Genomic DNA, 18,159 nt, shown 5'->3' on the forward strand with positions numbered 1-18,159 from the left:
TGCAAGGGGAGAAGACCAGCCATAGCTACGGAGTCGGGCCCAGAATCAAGGGCGGGAAGAGCGTCACCACTTACCACTCTCCACCTTAAATTTCTCATGCCGCCCCTTCAGGCCATCGATCTCGGATTGCTGGTCAGCAAGGAACTTTTCGAGTTTGTTCTGGACGGACTTAGGCAGCTTGTTCAGCTCCGTGCGCTCCAGGACTTGCTGCAACACCGCCGCCATGTCGATCGGGCCGGAGGCGGCGGGGCCAGCAGCCGGTGGAGCAGAAACCGAGAAGAAAGGCGAAGACCAGGAGGACCCACAAGCCTGGGCGGCCGCCTCGGCCACCTCGCTCCGTGGCTCGCGTGCGCCTGCCCGCCGGAGACTCCCGCGGCGGGACCCTGGGAAATAGAGTCCTGCCTTAGGGCCGGCACCAGACGCGCCACAGCGCTCGCGCCCGAAGTGCGCGCGCAGCCGCCGGAAGCTGGGCACCCTGGGAATCCGAGTTCGGCCGCGGCCTCTGACCCTGTCTGATTTCCGGCTTCCCAGTCCACCCGCCTCAAGCCGCGCGGGCCTGTGGGAAACGTAGTGTTTTCCTCAATCCCTTCGGTGAGCCTGACTGCGCACCGCCCATTCCGCTTCCTTTTTTTTCTCCCCGCCCCCCGGCTCTCCTTCCCCCGGCAGCATGACCGCTGTCCGCGAGGTGGCGCCACAGAGTATTCAACTTACGTCCCACCCTGAAAAGCAAGGCGACCTTACCGTCAAAGCTCCGGGATGCCATGGGTCGTCCTCTTTGGCGGCTTCTAGACACTGAGCCACTAGAGGGCATCGGTCCGGGCGGGCTGGACGGCAGGCGCCGGGCTACCGCCACGCTCTCAATGGCGCCCGGAAGGGGGCGGGGTGGCGACCGCAGTCGCTTTGGCTGAGGCGCTGCGGTGAAGGAAGGGGGGCAGCGTGCGTCATCAGACCGCGTCACCTGACTCCAGAGACCCTCGGTTTGCAGTGGGAAGTGAGGTGTGGGAAGTCTGTCGCTTTCTGATGAATTCATTGGCTGTGGAATTTGGACCCGAGGGGAATCTGGCCCTCGGAGGCTTAAACTTGCACCTTAAAGCTCCTTCTCAGGAGGACTGACAGTTCGACAGATTTGTCAGGCGGGCACATTCTGAGTGCAGGTGAGTCAGCCTACGGGTGTAATACTTCTGTGTGAGGGTTGAGTGTGTGCATTCGGGCTCAGAGAGCCTCCTTCTGAAGGAAGATGGAAAGGGACCGAGTGTAGGAAACGTATGGGCAGACACTCCGGTACCACACTCAAGTCCATTTATGACAAAATTTACTTTTTTTTTAAAAGATTTTATTTATTTATTCATGAGAGACAGAGAGAGAAGCAGGCTCCCCGCAGGGAGCCCGATGTGGGACTCGATCCCAGGACCCTGGGACCATGACCTGAGCCGAAGGCAGATGCTTAACTATCTGAGCCACCCAGGCGCCCTATGACAAAATTTACTTTAAGATGGAGTACTTAATGCCTTTTGTGTGTATGTGGCGGGGTGGGTAACAACGAGCCAACAGGAATTTAGGGAGCCCGTTTCATTTTTCAGGAAGAGGATTTAAAGTAAAGCAGGAGGACTTTGAGTGTAGCCTTTGTTTTTATTTTAAGGTAATATTGTAGAAAGTGCTACCATATGTTTGTGTTTTTAAGATGGAAAAACTGTTAGAACAAAAGTTTTAAAACACGTTCTTAAAAACCGCTTATCACCTTGCCTCCATAATAGAACTACTTGTTTCCAGATTGTAATTCTGTGATTTCTATGCTGAATCCGTAGATTATTTCATGTTTAATTATTCTTCCGAAAGAACTTCTTAGCTTCTTCATTGAAAATAAAGCATTCCCAATTCATTCCCCCCCTCAGTTCCCACAGCAGCAGCCCTTTTGTGAATATTATTAAGGATAAATTAATTTTCCCCCAAAATATTTTATATAAGCACTTTAATTAAGGTTGCTGGTATGCGTAGTACTGTGCTATGCCCTTGGCTCACTATTAATGATCTACTATTTGGAAAATGCAGATATTCTGTACTCGGAATCACAATCCTAAAACTAGATAGATCTTCAGAGTTGCCTGATCCAAATTCTTTATTTTATAAACTAGGAAACCAGCATCCAAAGAGATTGAATTGTCTCAAGTCACAGTGCTTGGACAACTTGCATAGCTTGTGTTGTCACACAACACTTCAGGATAAATTGAACTGTTTTAGGCAAGATCTATGTTTTTAGTAATGTACCTTTAGTAAGGTATGGTCAACTATATTTTGAAGTTTTGAAGAAGCATTAAAGTAATATGATTGCTGGGTCACACCTTGGAAAAAATAAGATTGGGAAGTTACATGTAACTTTGGAGTCACTGTCACTGCTTTTTCTTGCAATAATTGAGAATTATTAAGATAGCATGATGAGGAAGAGGAAAGTTTAATACATTAAGGCACTATTAAAAGTGGAAAGCCTTTAAATTTATAGCAGTATTAATGATTTAGATGGGCAGTTCTAGACTTAGTCTAAAAATAACTCTTGTGCAAACCCAATTTACTTGCACAGTTGTTGGAAAAGAGTTGGGGAGAAATTTAATGCATTTTGAGACAAAACTGAACAGGCTCTTTGAAAAAAACAGCATCCAGTAGGCAATTTCAAACTGGAATCAATTCTTTGGGCTTTACTTTTAGAGTAATGCAAAGTCATTGTGATTGGCAGTTTACTTTGCTGATGGCAGATATACCACCCCAGCTCATCTGCAGTTGCTTTGACTTTGTTGTACTAAATAAGATTGAAACTTTTTACACAGCTCAAGTGACTGTTATTTCTATTCAAAATGCTGCAACTGTCCTTTACAAACTGGAGAGAGAGTGAGAGAGCGCACAGAACAGGAACCACCCTTTGTAAAGGTTTAATTGAGAGACGAGGTATGATTCCACAGTATGAACATAGCATTTAAGGGCATGGATTCTAGGGCTAGACTGCCTGAGTTTAAATCCCACCTTTGCCATTTACCAGCTTTGTTGCTTGGGGAAGTTACATTTCTTTTCTTCCTTTTGGTTTCTTAATCTATAAAACAAGGGTTATAATAATAGTACCTATCTCCTGGAGTTTTTGTGAATATTACAGATGTTACCATATATAAAGTACTTAGAATAATGCCTTATACAAAATCGAAACTATGTAGATGTTCATTATTATTGCATTGCTACTTAATGAATTCCATAATTCTAATTATACTATGAGTTACTCAAGGGCATAGGTCAAGTATTCTTCATCTTTGTGCCATCCCACTTGGCATAATTTCTAGCGCATAGTAATTCTTCATAGTATGCTTATTGAGTAAGTGAATTTGGTTCTCTCTACCTCCTAAGAGCAGCTCAGAAATTGTCCTCTTTCCTGTTTTAGAAATGAGCACATTGAGGTTCAGCAAGAGGCTATCAAAGATGATACAACTAAGGAGTAGCAAATTAAATAAAAAATCAGGTGTGTTGACTAGTAGGTTAGTGTTCTCTCCCCTATCTTAGATATGGAAGTGGGTTTTTATCTTTTATGTCAACTCTAGGTGACTGGTAGTCATTTCCAGCAGTACTGTGTTGAGAATTTTGAAGCTAAATTTGAACTTTGCAGGAAAGAATACCCTACTTAAGAAGCAATCTCTGTAAGGCATGGGATAGTGTCAAGATGGTACCACTTCTGTCTCTATACAACCCCATGACAAAAACATAGCAAATTATATTTTTACCTAAAAATGGTGTATATTTTTTTTCTTGTAATTTAGGAGAGTGAATTAGTTCCTAATAATGGGAAGAACCTACATTGTAGAAGAGACTGTTGGCCAGTATCTTTCAAACATAAATCTTCAAGGAAAGGCTTTTGTCTCTGGTCTTTTAATTGGGCAGGTATGTATCTTTTAGTGCATTTATTGATAAAACAAATTACCTCTTTATTTAAAGTTAAAATGTGCCATTTAACGGTAAGCTCAAGGTTAGGGAATGGAGGAATGGAATGTAGAAGAACTTAAAATGGTCTTTGAGGAAAAATGTGGAGAAGCAGGACAAACCTAGCCCAGGTTTGCTTAAGTCAGAACGCATTCCCTTTTGACAATGTAAAAGTAACTCATAATGTAGAAACTCTAAAATTAGAATTTCACTAATCAAATTATACGTATTTTATTGTCTTTCCAGGTGTTTTTTACTCTCTTCTAATCTTTATTAATTCCTGGTTGTCTAATTCTTTGCAAAAGTAGCTTCTGACAACTTTATTCCCATTGTTTGTTTTATCTCAGTCTTATGGCAATAGTGGTCATGTCTTTTGTTACATGCTATGGTACTCATCTTACTGAATTTTTTTTTAACGTTGATTCAGTGGAGAGAGGGAAAGGGAATAGGAGAAATTTGCAAATAAGACAAATTTTATTTCCCTTTTGGAGTTAAGCCTTAAAAATCAACACAAAATGGAACAGAGATTTGGGCAGTTACTTTAAAAAGCATAAGCATCTGCTGATTTATTATAATTGAAGAAAAAATATGTTAATCAGCAGGGAGGACAGGCCAGCAGTAGAAAGCAACAAAAAAAGGAGAGTCAGGGACAAACTGGCTACTCTACCTAAACACTATTTAGGGGAGAGTGCACTGTGGCCCAAGGACTTGATTTTGATACCTAGAAGCAAAAAGAGTTTTATTGTGACAATTTTCTTTCTGAATATTTTATCATAATGCCTTAAAACCTTCAAATTGCATAATTAACTTCTCTTTTTCCGATTCTATCCAGATTTTGAAGCTACTTCCTCCTGTAATTTGAGCCCCATGTTATCTACTTACAAAGACTGTACTGTCAAGAAGAGTAATGTGTTCACACTCCTTCATGGTATTCTTGTTTTTAGCATCATTCTGAATGAGCTTAGTTAATGTCAGTCTAGCCCTGAGAGACCAGGTCATTCTCAGCTTTTTCACAAATCTGATTTCTTAACTTGTAAGACAGAGAGTAGACCTTGTACTATTCACCCAGGTAACACTACCCTATGAGGCCTCTCCTTAGACAACCAAACTACCCTTCTTGGTAATAATCTGAACTACTTTTTTTTTTAAGTTTTTTTTTATTTATTTGAGAGAGAGAGAGAGACAGACAGAGCACAAGCGGGGAGGGGGAGAGGAGAAGAGGGAGAGGGAGAAGGAAACTCCCTGCTGAGGAAGTAGCCCAATGCGGGACTTGATCCCAGGACCCCCGAGATCATGACCTGAGCCGAAGGCAGCCATCCAACTGACTGAGCCACTTGGGCTCAGCACTGAATACTTTTTGATTGAGGTTACTTGCATCCAGTATGGGGCTCTTTTTGTTAGGAACTTTTTATTTAAGATTTTCTACTTCCCTATATTTAAGAAAGTTTAAGGGAATAAGAGTCTCAGAGAAAGGCATCCTCAGTAGAGATAAAAGGTCAGGGAGAAATAATCCTCTTCCAAACTTGCCTTACATAGGCTGTTTCTAGAGAGCTTGGCAAAACCACCATCTTACAAATAAGTCTCCCACAGTTTAGGATTTTCCTTCCCATCTTTCCTTATGCTGTCTTTTCATCCTTTCCAGTATGTTTCTTTTTCTTTATTCCAGGGCTCATCACTTTTTTCTTCTTTCCCTCAAGCTTGCCTGTTTCCTACTCTCTGGGTCAGTTTCTTTTTCTTTTTAAAGTCATGCTTTCTTAATCAGCACCTACCTTTTCCTTTGTGCATTTGAATGTAACTTTCAGGAAATAACTTTTGTAGAAATAATTTCTCTTCCTTTATTTTCTATTCCAGGATGATACTCATAATGGCAGTTTCAGGTCATGTATAAGAATGACACCATGCTAACTGGTTTTATCTGCCTTATTTTTACTTTTTCTTTACAGCAAACTTTCACTGTAGTGAGACTGAGCTATTAAAACTTCCCTGAATTTATCTTCAGATATCCCACCTTGGTTTACCATTTAAGTGCTCTTAAAACTGAGGAACACAAATCTGATACAGCTTCAATTATGTATCCCACATCCCCTTTGCTTTTCTGTGGATACACATCTACAAGTTCCCTACTATCACTGTTTCAGTGGAAGTAAGAAAGACAAGGTCATTTGTTGCTTTATTTTACTGAGTTTTTATATCTGCTGAACCATTCCATCTGTTCAGATTATTTAGAAGATAAATGTAATAACTAGAAAATTGATCAAGCATATTTAAGTTAAAGTACAGTATATTCACTCATCCAGTAAGCTGTTTTTAAAGACCATTATATGATTCACATTCAGAATGCCCAAACAAATAAGAGGCTGATATTAAGTATATAAATAAATGATGTGTGAGGGAAACACTGTAAGGCTATTCATGAAAATTGGTTTCCCCATATCTTCCATTATAATGTAAGTATTAACAGTTTAAGCTGCTATGAATATTACTGTTTTTGCATGTCACAAGAGCTTTATATTCTTCAATCAGATGTCACTCTAATAAGCTTTTCTAATTTGTTTTTAAGTGTTCTTCACAAAAGGATTATGTCATTCTTGCCACTAGAACACCACCCAAAGAGGAACAAAACGAGAACCTCACACATCAACAAAAAGCTAAGTTGAATAACTTGGATGAAGAATGGGCCACAGAACATGCCAACCAGGTCATCATATTTGTCTTTTTATATAGTTAAGTTGTGCTTATTGACTAACAAAATAAAAGCACTTCATCCTCAGGTTACTAGACTAGGATTTCAGAGTGCTCATTTTTAAGTTTTCAAAACTTGTATAGTATATCAATGATAGAAGTATTTTCTGTTCTGTTTCATCCATGATTAATGATTGTATTTTTCATTTTTTGATTACTTGTGTCGAATTTTAAAAAGTATTTTTTACTTAAGTTTAAATAACCCACTCAAGATTACAATAATAAGTGATGGAACTGGGATTTGAACCCAGGCAGTCTGATTTGGAAGCCTTTGACTTTATATACTGTGCTTTTAGATTGTTAACCTTTATGCACTGTTTTTTAACTTCTCTTTGTTATTGGTCCTTTAGCTTATTTCCAAGTATTCTTTAAAATAATACTAGTTATTGATAATAAAGTTGCTGGTCAGATTGTTTTAAAGACTTAACATAGGTACTGAGAGAATAAAATGATGGTTTAGTTAGCTTCTTTTTAATGTCCTTAGAATGTATGTTGTAACCAAAGTGAAAGACATTATTACCACAAGAGAAATGGGATAAAAGTAGAAAAGTGCTATAAGAATATAGAATGGTGAATAATTAAATACTTGCCCATGGCTTCACAGAAGGTTCTGAACTTGTAAGATGAATAGGACTGCCAGTAGAAGTCGGAGAACACATTGAACACACAAAGGACTGTATGAATACATGACCCAAAGGCATGAAAGTTAAAGGCAGGGGAAGAGGTAGGGGTGGAGCAAACAATTGGGTATAACTGAAACATGGGTATTTAAAAGAATGTATTTAGACAGAAGGTTGGAAGGGGCCAGTTTATAGATGGTTTTGGAGTGCCATCTTAAGAAGGAGTTTGTTTGATAGATAGTAGCTCTGTGGTAAACTTTCAGAGCTCCCTATCTTGAGAAGGAGTTGATATGATTGATCAGTAATTTAGAAAATAATTTCAATACCTTGATATAGTGTAAATGGAGGGTAGAAAGACTGAACATCAGTTAGTGTCATAGTTGAAAAAAAGATGATGTGAGCCCATTCTAGACTAAGCTTTGTGAAGACGGATCACATCTGTTTTGTTTATGGTATATCCTCAATGCTAAGCATAGTATTTCCATGGTTTACAAGAACTCCAAAATATTGAATAGATGAATGCATGAATTAACTAATGCAGTGAGCTAAAACTTCACTGCCAAAACACTCCAGTCACAGAGCTAGTAGCAAGATGATATAGTGACCAAGTAGACTGGGAATGAAGAGCATTTGAGAAAGTAGCTAAAGATGACAGAAATTTCTAACCTGGATGTTTAGGAAGATGGTGTTGCAATTTCATAGAAGGAAACAGATTTGGGAGTGGGTGAGAGGGAATGGTGAGTAAATACACTTGAAAGTAGTCATTGAATGGATTATGTCAACTAATAGGAAATTTTAGAGTAAGGTAAAAGTAATCATTTCCATCTCCCATCAACTTTAAAATTTTCAGAGATGCACATTTATCTGTATGTGTGCATGTGTTTGTGATGGGGGCTGTGTGTAGTAAAAGAATCTAAGAAATTTTTAATATCATCTAATGAAAATATTAAATATTTTAAACTTAAATTCCCAATGGTTTCTAAATAATTTTAGACTCCAATTTTGTTTTTGGTTTCTTGTAAAATTATATACTTATCCATATGTATATAGCACATACCTACCTATATATAGAGAGAGATGTGTATCATATACATACGCATACAAACATAAAATTTTGATAGCAAAATAAGTTAACCTTTTTGCCTCTAGGAAGAAACAGCTACTTTTATGTGTTCGTGATTTTGAAAATATGCATATTTCCATGCCAAATATGAAAACTTTTTTTTTATTTATATGTCAGGCTTGCGCTACTATAATGAATAGAATTTATGAAATCATAGGGAACCACCAGCAGACACAATGTAAATATATTCAGGAATACACTATGCTATCTAAGAAGATTGAACTTTCTGATCAGTTTTCTTATGTACTGAGTACACATTAAAAAAGCACTTTGATCTCTGAGTTTAGATGGTAGAAAGAAGTCCATGTGTATTAAGAACTAGCCACAATCACGTGAAGGGAAATAACATATTATGGAGAACAAATTGGTAGTGTGGATCAGAAACCTTAAAAATATGCATAACTTCATAAACTAGTAATCCACTTCAAGAAATTTATTCTAAGCAAATAATTCATGAACACAGAAAGCCTTGCTAGAATTTTTACAATATTATTTTTAAAGAAAAATTGGAAATAACATTCATATGCAATATAATAAAGAGATGTAAAAAATAGGAAACAATGGATTTTCAAGTCAGATTCCCTCTCTTCAAATCCCAAACTTTAGTAATCTTCTGAATATTAATAGGTATACAGAGTTAGTTGAGAATCACTTCTTCCCTTAAAGAACTTCCAGACCATTGAATACAAGTAATTATAACACAGCCTTGTCTGATAAGTTCCATGGGAAAACTACACCAAAGTCTTGTGGGAGTTGGGAGATCAAAGTATCAGGGAAGGCAGCTTCCTCAAGCTGACTTTGAAGTATTCAGTAGAGTTCAGACACATAGAAGGTAAGGGAAAGTCAGTTTAGGCTGAGGGAGCAGTCTGAATGAAGGTATAGAGTTAGCCAGATATATGTATGGTATTTCAGGGAAAGTATTATCAAGTGAGGCTCTGAATATCAGATTACCTAGATTTTAAAGGGTCTGAAATACCAGTAGTAGATAAATTTATATATTATTTAGGTGACAGTAGAAGCCATTGAAAAAATTTTAGAAGGTATTTCAGTCTGTGATCTTGTGAGAAAGGGGTTTGCTAATTGATGTAGCTAAAGGGTGTCATTACTAATGGTATTAAATAGCTTTAGTTATAAAGGCAAAAAAGTAAGGACACTCTAGGAAGATGGTGTATATAACGACGGCCCATTCGTCATGGTTACCAAATATTTCTCAATATTTTAACCCATTTTTTCAAAGCTCCCACCTCAATGCTATGCATATAGTTGGTACTCAAGAGTATTTGGCTGATTTAATATTTAGCTTATCAAACACAAAAGATTGCATATAAGGGCAAATGCTTATGTTAACTAATACTATATTTTTATTTTTAGGTGTCCAGAATGCTACCAGGGGGACTTTTAGTTCTTGGAGTATTTATCATTACAACTTTAGAAATGGGAAATGATTTTCAGAATGCCCTGCATAGAGTAAGTCTGAAATACCAAAATTCTTAATATGATCAAAGTTACTTTTTTTTTTTTTTAAGCAAGCTCCACACCCAGCATGGAGTCCAACATGGGGCTTGAACTCAGAACCTTAAGATTAAGATCTGAGCTGAGATTAGGAGTCAGATGCTTAACCAACTGCATCACCCAGGCGCCCCAAAGTTATGTCATATTTTAATTGATTATACTTATAAATAATGATCCTAGGCATATTTAGATTAGCATTCCATAATTCTTTATGCTGGGATTATGTTGAAACCGCTTTTTCCATCCAACTGCTTGGTATTTTGAGTGTAAAAAAAAAATGTCAATATTTCTATTTTCAATCAAAGCTATATATTTTTAAATAGCTTTAAGTTTAAAGATAATTTTTTACTATTATGAGACAAATTATAATGGTTTAAGAATTTTTCTTATACAATAGCAATATTCTGCTAGAGCTTCCTTTTAGTTCCAAGTGATTGCTATAATGTGAAGTTGATAGATTTTGTGATTCTTCACCTGTTCAATATTCTCAACATCCTGAGAGTAAAACATAATCAGATTCTTTATTCCTGGACAGAGTATCTATCATTAGTCCTCTCCTTTTTTTATTCCCATATCAGTAAATTGGGTAACATAGTCTATAAATAAATACGAAGGTCTTACAAGCTGTTTCCCCTTAAGCCCAAATCTAAAGCAAATTTTGTGCAGGCAGCTTTCAAAAAGTTCTTTCCCACCCCAAGAGAGGGGGGGCCCTTATAATCCTGAGACGTGCAAAACCCCACAGAATCTCCAAAAAACATTTTCTAGTAAAAAAGCGTGCAGCTAGTAAGAATCACAGTTGGTACAGATTCTTCCAGTTTTGTAACCTTTCCTGTCTAATGTCCCACATTAAATCTTTGCAATTTTACCTAAGGGAGAAAGGGAAGAAAATGGAGATATTCCTCCCCCCTGGAAAGTTACTCAACTTTCTGCTGTTTTTTCCCTTTTAAATAAATGTATACCTTTCACAGTTGTTCATCCTCTTGACATTTTGAAATGTAATCTAAATGTATGTGTTTTTAATCGCATTGGTTGTGCATCCTTTTCTGGTTGGCACTGGATTGCATAGGGTGAATGTGGGCTCGGTGCTAGAGAGAAATAGTTGGTCCTCTTTCTTTTTTTTTTTTAAGATTTTTTATTTATTTGACAGAGAGAGAGACACAGTGAGAGAAGGAACACAAGCAGGGGGAGTGGGAGAGGGAGAAGCAGGCCTCCCACGGAGCAGGGGGCCCGACGTGGGGCTCGATCCCAGGACCCCGGGATCATGACCTGAGCCAAAGGCAGACGCCTAACAACTGAGCCACCCAGGCGCCCCAAGTTTCCATTTTCTGACTTTACTTCCATTGCCTGTAGTGAGGAACTCTGTAAGAAGTAACCTTATAAAACTAGTGTCTCCCATCAGGTCATTGTTGAGAACTTTGTTTTATTACATACTATCACCTTTGAAAAAATTTCTTTTGGTATCATTATTAAGAAAGTTGTGCCTCTTCTCATCAATTGTGTTCAGTTTATGGACCATGTGAATTAGGTAACAGATTAGGTTTGTCTGTGCATATTATTATTAGGAGGTTTAGAGTCAAATTTATGACCCCTTTGCTCATATCAGGTATGCATTTTTATAATTCTTATTTCTGGCATAAATGTATGTCACTATTTCTGATTTTCTTTCACTTTAGTTTGTTACCACTCTATTTTATGTGTTCTTGTATAGTGCCTTACATCTTTTGTGATATTTAGGAAGAAATCCCAAAAGGGTGACCTGCTTCATTTTTGTAGTTTAAAAGTCACTTGTCATTTCTCATTTTAATTAAAATAGTCTTTATTCTATACTTCTAAACTTAAATCCTAATTACCCAGAATTAATTTCTTATGTCCAGTTGATTAATGACTGTGATTTATATTTTTACATTTAGAATCCAAATTTTATAGATCCCTGAAAATGGAATCCAAAAAGTTAATAATCAGTTTTACTCTTTCTTTTGAAAAAATAAAATTTAATGATAGAATCATGGAATTTTAAAGCTAATTAGGAGCTTAGAGACATTATAATTATCTTTTTTCTGCACTCACTTTTGTTCTCTTACTTTGCATTAAGTTGTGTGTTTTGCTCTCTTTCAGCTAGTATTTGCTATGGAAAAATCTATGAATAAAAGGAGATTGTGGAATTTCACAGAAGAGGAGATCTCAGAACGAGTGACACTTCACATTTGTTCTTCTACAAAAAAGTATCTTTTATTTAGGTGTTTATATTAAAGTATATGATATCAAAATAATGTTCCTGCAGTTTTTTCCCGAAACATTTATTTAAATTGTATTTTAAAAACAGGCATAATTTGGAAGTTTTTCCTTCAAATAACACATAATTAGGACTGCCAGTAATAATAATAGAGATAATGGTTGTTAATCATGTCTTAGGATTGTTAAAGAGTTTAAGAAAGGTGGCAAGGGCTGGGGATTCTGAGCTCTTTACCAGCCAACTACCCCATTTTTTGATGCTCAGTAGGTCCTCTACAAGAGAGGTCGATGCCCATCTGACAGCTTAGGCAAAGTAATGGCTTGTATCATGTTAAATTTTCACCTCCAATTCAAAATGTCCAATTCAGAGCACAGATTTTACTGAGCTGGACAGTGTAGGACATCCAGGAAATGTTTATCTCTTTAGCCAAGATCAAGTGACACTAAAAGCCTCCTTAGGGCCTCCTTAGCTTCTTTCCTCTACATCTTGCCAGGGCAAGAGTAGCAGAGGCAGCCACACCAAGGGAGCGAAGCACTGCAGGGGACCAGTAAATTAAGACTTGGAAAAGACAAAATTCAAAAACTCATCATTACTGCAGAAGCTGAGCTTGTAACTCATTTACAGACCCTTTGACCCAATAAACATTTTCAGACTTGACTCCATTCAAAACAGCACTCCTATTTGTTATAGAGGGTATGTATTTGAGGAAAATTCTGCAAGTGCTTCCATTCTATTCATTGTGATTAGCAGGATTTTAAGCAATAGGGAATAGTTTAAAGCACCACAAGTATTATAGTCAGAACAGTTTTTGTGTACATATATATTAGTTTATACAAAATATGAATATGTATATGTTTATTTACAAGTTATATATGTATTTGTGCAAACATACATATAAGTATATATGTCTATATATCTTTATATGAAGTGGTATGATTTTATAAAAACTCTTGGATGCATGTACTTTATTTTTATTTTTTGATAGTTTATTTTCTTTTGATTATCAGGAATTCTCTTTTTATTTCTATCCTTAATCAGTAAAGAATATTTTGTCGAACTTATGATATCCATGATCCAAAGGTAAGAAAAATTGCTTTTTAAAGATTTTTGTATTACAAAGTATTTTTAAAATAAAATTCAATTATTTAGTTTTAATAATTTTCAGTGCTTTCACTTCTTATCGATGTCCACAACCACCTGCACTTTTTGTTTTGAAATACGATTAATTTCATTACAAGCAAGTAAAAAAATTTTTTTGTTGTTCAGATATTTTTCTTAAGCTCCCCCTACCTATTTATGCATTCAGTATTATATTTGAGAGGTTGGTAGTAAAAGCATCTGGGCTTTTGGTAGTTACGTTGCCTAGTAAGCAAGCTACCGACTAGCAGAATCCAGACTGACATTTTGCTAAGGTGTCTAAAAGCAATATGAAAAAGTAACTTCGCAGTATTGTGTTGAGAGAAGATAGGACAGAAAGGAGAACATCTGGCACCTGATAGTCATTCAGTGATTATTTGCTCCACACAGAAGCTTCTGAATTGACACTGTTGAAGTTACATTTGAGAACCAGAGAACTGATTCTTTTTAACCTAGCACTGGGGGATGGAGTTGCCAAGGCTGTCTGGAATGTATTGAAGGACAGTGGATTTAATGCATGCTTTATTTCTATTTAGGTTTAACCTGTTGCCCTTTAATGAAAGAAGTTGGCCAAATATGTTAGCTATCAGCTTGTATGATCTATTAGGTTGTACATTTTATATTTTATTGATCCATGTATTTTACCTAAATCACATATTTTATGTTTTTCCACCTTCACCACTGCTAAAGAGTTCAGCAAAACCAGCAGATTGGAAGTATCAAAATGGACTATCAACTTCATGGCTTTCATTAGAGTGCACAGTTCATATTAATATTCACATCCCACTGTCTACCACTTCTGTCAGCTATACTCTGGAGAAAAATACAAAGGTATCAGGGCAAAATGAATTTTCTTTAGTGATTGCTGAACAGATAATCTGCTTTTATTTTGGTTGTCTATGCCATTCATTTTGTAATCCTCAAAAATTACATGCTAATTATGATAGTATTGTTATGGGTGACTAATTTATTACTCCAGCCACATTAAAAATTTAGAGATAGGACAGCATTATAATACTAATGTATTTAGCATAATAGGTGCTCTATAAATATTTCTTGATTAACATACAGTTAAGTACATTGTAAAATATAGTTACATAAAATATAATTATATAAAAAGGTATACAGTCCTCTTTTGTATTTCTGTACCATTCTTTTGTTCTTATCTCAGTTCTCTTCTTTTTTCCTATTGAAGGAAGCAAATGGAGCTTGCTTATTTTTTCCTCTTTAGTACGGCTTTATATATTTGTTCTTGAGGTTCTTTCTCTTTTCTCACTTTTAATATAATGGGAATTATTGAATTTTATGACTGTGATCATGTAGTTATTAAGCCTCCTAACTGTGTGATATGAATGTTAGTTTGGGATAAAGATTAGAAAAACTATTATTAAATATGGCTAAGTTGCCAAAATTTGGGGATATACTTTTTTTTGTTGTTTATGAGACTGAATAAAAGCAAGCATAGGGAATATAGTCAGTGATATTGTAATAGTGTTGTGTGGTGACAGATGGGAGCTACACTTGTGAGCATAGCATAAGTATAAATAAATTGGGTCACTATGTTGTATACCTGAAACTAATGTAGTATTGTGTGTCAACTATATGCAAAAATTTTTTAAAAATATATGAAGAAAAAAATGGCAAAATGTTAACTCAAAAAATAAAATACCATGACTGATTACCACATTAATATTTCAGTATATTAGGTGGAAAAAAAGTGGGCCCTAGGGAGTTTAATTGAGGTGACATATATCTGAAAGATATCCATGTTGTGTTCCTTTTAAGAATGGACTTGCACGCTGGGCTAAGCAAATAGAAAATGGCATTTATTTGATTAATGGACAAGTTAAAGATGAAGATTGTGATCTATTAGAAGGACAGGTGAGTTGAGAGAAAATCATCTTACTTATGAAATTATTTGTGCTTAAGGAAAAATAAAAGATGACTTTTCTTTAGTTCTTGCCTTCCTGAAAACAGTTTCCATCTACTTATTTCTAAGGTTTTTTTTTTTTTTTATTTCTAAGGTCTTTTAAAGTAAAGGGCAAATAAATGTTTTTTTCAGAAAATGATTGAGATTATTTCTGAATTAATTGGAATTCTGAAATCTGAAGAAGGGAGTGTCATCTAAATTCTATCTAATTTCCCAATTGTAAACTGCTTGCTTAAAACTAAAGGTACATGTTCTACTTTGATAGCAGTTTAAAAGACTGTTTGACCATTTTATAGAAGGAATCTATACAGGTTTCTAAAATAGCTTGGATCTATCTGAAGAGGAACTTTGTTAATCTCTCCCTTTAGTGCAAGGGTCAGTGAACTTTATGTAAAAAACCAAATAGTAAATATTTTAGACTTGGTGGGCCACATGGTCTCTGGCAACTATTCAACAAGCAGCCACAGATAACATGTACATGAATGATTTTGATTGTGTTCTGTAAAACTTTATTTACAAAGACTAGAAGTGGTCTGGATTTGACCTATAGCCATAGTTTGCCAATCCTTACTTTAGAGGAATAAAAGTAGGGAAGTAATGGTTTTTAAGAGTATACACTGATTGATAGACAATACACAAAGTAACATATTTATAGGAAAAGCCAATATAAAACAAATAATAAGACTTTCTTTTCCTCTAAGTTACCTAATAATATGTAGGATAGTTCCTAAATTGTCTTTTGTATTCCACTCCAGTCTCAGTAATCTAGTTTTTTAACTTTTGTGTTTTTTCAGAAAAAATCTTCTAGAGGAAATGTTCAAGCAACTAGTCATTCTTTTGATGTCAAAGTGCTAACACAGTTGGTAAATATTTTAAAATACTACTTACCTAAAATACTTTATTTTTTAGAGTAATCATAATGAAATTGTTTTGGTTTTTATATTTATAATTAGAGAGTCAAAGAATTTTAGAGATGTGAAGTGTAAAAAGTGTCTAGTTCTAGGAAATTTATTTCCAAGAAGCATTATTTTAATAAAACCTATTTTGGTCTTTTGCCTCAAGGCTATTAAAATTTTAGCATCAAGTAGAGAGCAATTTAAAAATATATATTTTTTATATATATAACATATATAAATAACATATACGTACATACGTGTGTGTATGTGTGATATTTTGGGTTGTAGGTTTTTATGAGCAAAGTTGTAGTTCTTAACAACTTAAGATGTGTGCACAGATGTGCCAAGAGTTGTCATATACTTAATTTTGAAGTTTATTTATACCTCCTCTGATTTGGTAAAAATCACACATTATTAGCAATTTTTATATTTTTATATAGTTGTTTTAAATTACACATCTCTTCAGAATTGAAAGTCAGATATCTTGAAGAATAAAAAGTTAAAGCCACTAATTATTCCTAAAAGAACACATGCAGAACAGGATATTTTTATTGTATATTTTGTACAAATACAAATATTGTATTTTTTTTTTTTGGCTGAGTAAAATAGACTTAAAAGTAATTTGCATAGGAGGACGTTTTAATTTCTTTTCTTCCTTCTCTGTATTTGGCAATAGAGTATTTACTAAATTGTCATTGGACTTAATGGCACTCAACATGAGTTCTCAATTTCTCTTCTTGGTACTTTTGAGTGTCCTTAGTACTTTTAGATGTGTCCTTTATTTTAAAGCTATTCCTGTACCTATATGCTTTTTACTAGATATGCTTACATGACCTTTTGGTTTTTTAAATAATTTACTTAAAATTATTTTAGTGATAAAATTGGAGTTGGTAGATGTGTAGACTATGGGAAAACAGAAAGGAGAGAGAATATTATGAGATAATTTATTATAATATTTATTATTATACAGTATAATATCTTTTTATCAATCATTCCACTGGTCAGCCAGCTTGAAACTTTAGAATGACTAATATGTAATAAGTAGTCAATAAATACTTGATGTCACTTTCCTCCTACTTAACCTCCATCAAGTCTTGTTGATTTTTCCTTTGCAGTGTTAAGTTCATCTTCTATTTTCCTTATGGTCTTAACTGCCACCAGTCTTACAATGTTATTAATTTACCTATATTATTACATATAACTCTTAACTGGTCTCTATTCATTCTTGTCCAGAGTGATTCTTTTTCTGAAAATCCTGATACCTTTGTTTGTACGTCTCTTGGAGTATCTTCTATATTTCCAGTCTATCCTACATATAAACCTCAGATTATCCTATCTGAATCACAGTTTGCATTCATTCACTTGTTATTTACTTATTAGTTTTTTTAGAAAGTATTTGTTGAGTATGTATAAGGGTTAGGCACTGATTGTGTTAATCTCCTTGTTTAAAATTCCTTAGGTGCTCTACACTGACTACTTAGAAAAGTCTAATTCAAGCCTCAGCATACCTATTCATTAATTTCATACTTACCGTTTCAGAGCTTTGCTTTCTATGCCTTTAAAATCATATTTATTTTCTGAGCCATGTGTCTTGCCAGTACCATCTTTTCTCTGTCATTCAGACAATCAGAATCCTGTCTGTACTTTAAGATCTACCCCAAATGCTACCACTTATGTAAAGTTTCTTTTGGTCATCATAACCAGAGGAATCTTTTCTTTTCCAAAATACCATATCATTGTCACAGAAATTCTTCCACTTATGACCAAGTTAGGTTCCCATAGTCTCTTTGTAAGCTACTCTGTTCCTAAGTCCAAAGAAACCAGGAGGAGTTGACATTTGTAGAATGCAAGTACATTTCTACTGGAAAGGAGTGAGTTAATCCTTACATCTTTTAAAAAATTCTCCATGTGTGTATGTAGTGTGTAATATATAGTCTAGTCCTTTTTGGAAAATAGTGCCCTAATTTATAAGGGCACTATTATATGTCATAGAATATTAGATAGTGTTAGATTTA

At 35.5% G+C, this 18,159-nt stretch overlaps 2 protein-coding genes across 6 annotated transcripts in view; one reads left to right on the forward strand and one right to left on the reverse strand.

The window, feature by feature from the left end:
• Positions 1-437, reverse strand: part of TPR (translocated promoter region, nuclear basket protein) — a 67,639-nt gene extending 67,202 nt beyond the window's left edge. For 2 of the 3 annotated variants that reach the window (XM_028121478.2, XM_028121477.2), the window contains exon 1: positions 75-437. In XM_028121478.2, the coding sequence (XP_027977279.1) occupies positions 75-225 (151 nt within the window). In that variant the 5' untranslated portion in view covers positions 226-437. The remainder of the gene's footprint in view (positions 1-74) is intronic. The other variant, XM_028121475.1, reaches the window with a different exon arrangement.
• A 516-nt stretch (positions 438-953) lies between these two features.
• The window catches only part of ODR4 (odr-4 GPCR localization factor homolog), a 37,823-nt gene continuing 20,617 nt past the window's right edge, over positions 954-18,159 (forward strand). The window contains exons 1-9 of one of the 3 annotated variants that reach the window (XM_088016870.1): positions 954-1,154; positions 3,792-3,912; positions 6,512-6,649; positions 9,808-9,903; positions 12,064-12,170; positions 13,225-13,261; positions 14,009-14,149; positions 15,104-15,199; positions 16,043-16,111. In XM_088016870.1, the coding sequence (XP_087872996.1) occupies positions 3,814-3,912; positions 6,512-6,649; positions 9,808-9,903; positions 12,064-12,170; positions 13,225-13,261; positions 14,009-14,149; positions 15,104-15,199; positions 16,043-16,111 (783 nt within the window). In that variant the 5' untranslated portion in view covers positions 954-1,154; positions 3,792-3,813. The remainder of the gene's footprint in view (positions 1,155-3,791; positions 3,913-6,511; positions 6,650-9,807; positions 9,904-12,063; positions 12,171-13,224; positions 13,262-14,008; positions 14,150-15,103; positions 15,200-16,042; positions 16,112-18,159) is intronic. The other 2 variants (XM_088016871.1, XM_088016872.1) reach the window with 2 other exon arrangements.

The sequence above is a fragment of the Eumetopias jubatus genome, unplaced genomic scaffold (assembly GCF_037043125.1).
Source record: "Eumetopias jubatus isolate StellerSeaLion01/CBP00866 unplaced genomic scaffold, mEumJub1_p1.0 scaffold_12, whole genome shotgun sequence".
Lineage (NCBI taxonomy): Eukaryota > Metazoa > Chordata > Mammalia > Carnivora > Otariidae > Eumetopias > Eumetopias jubatus.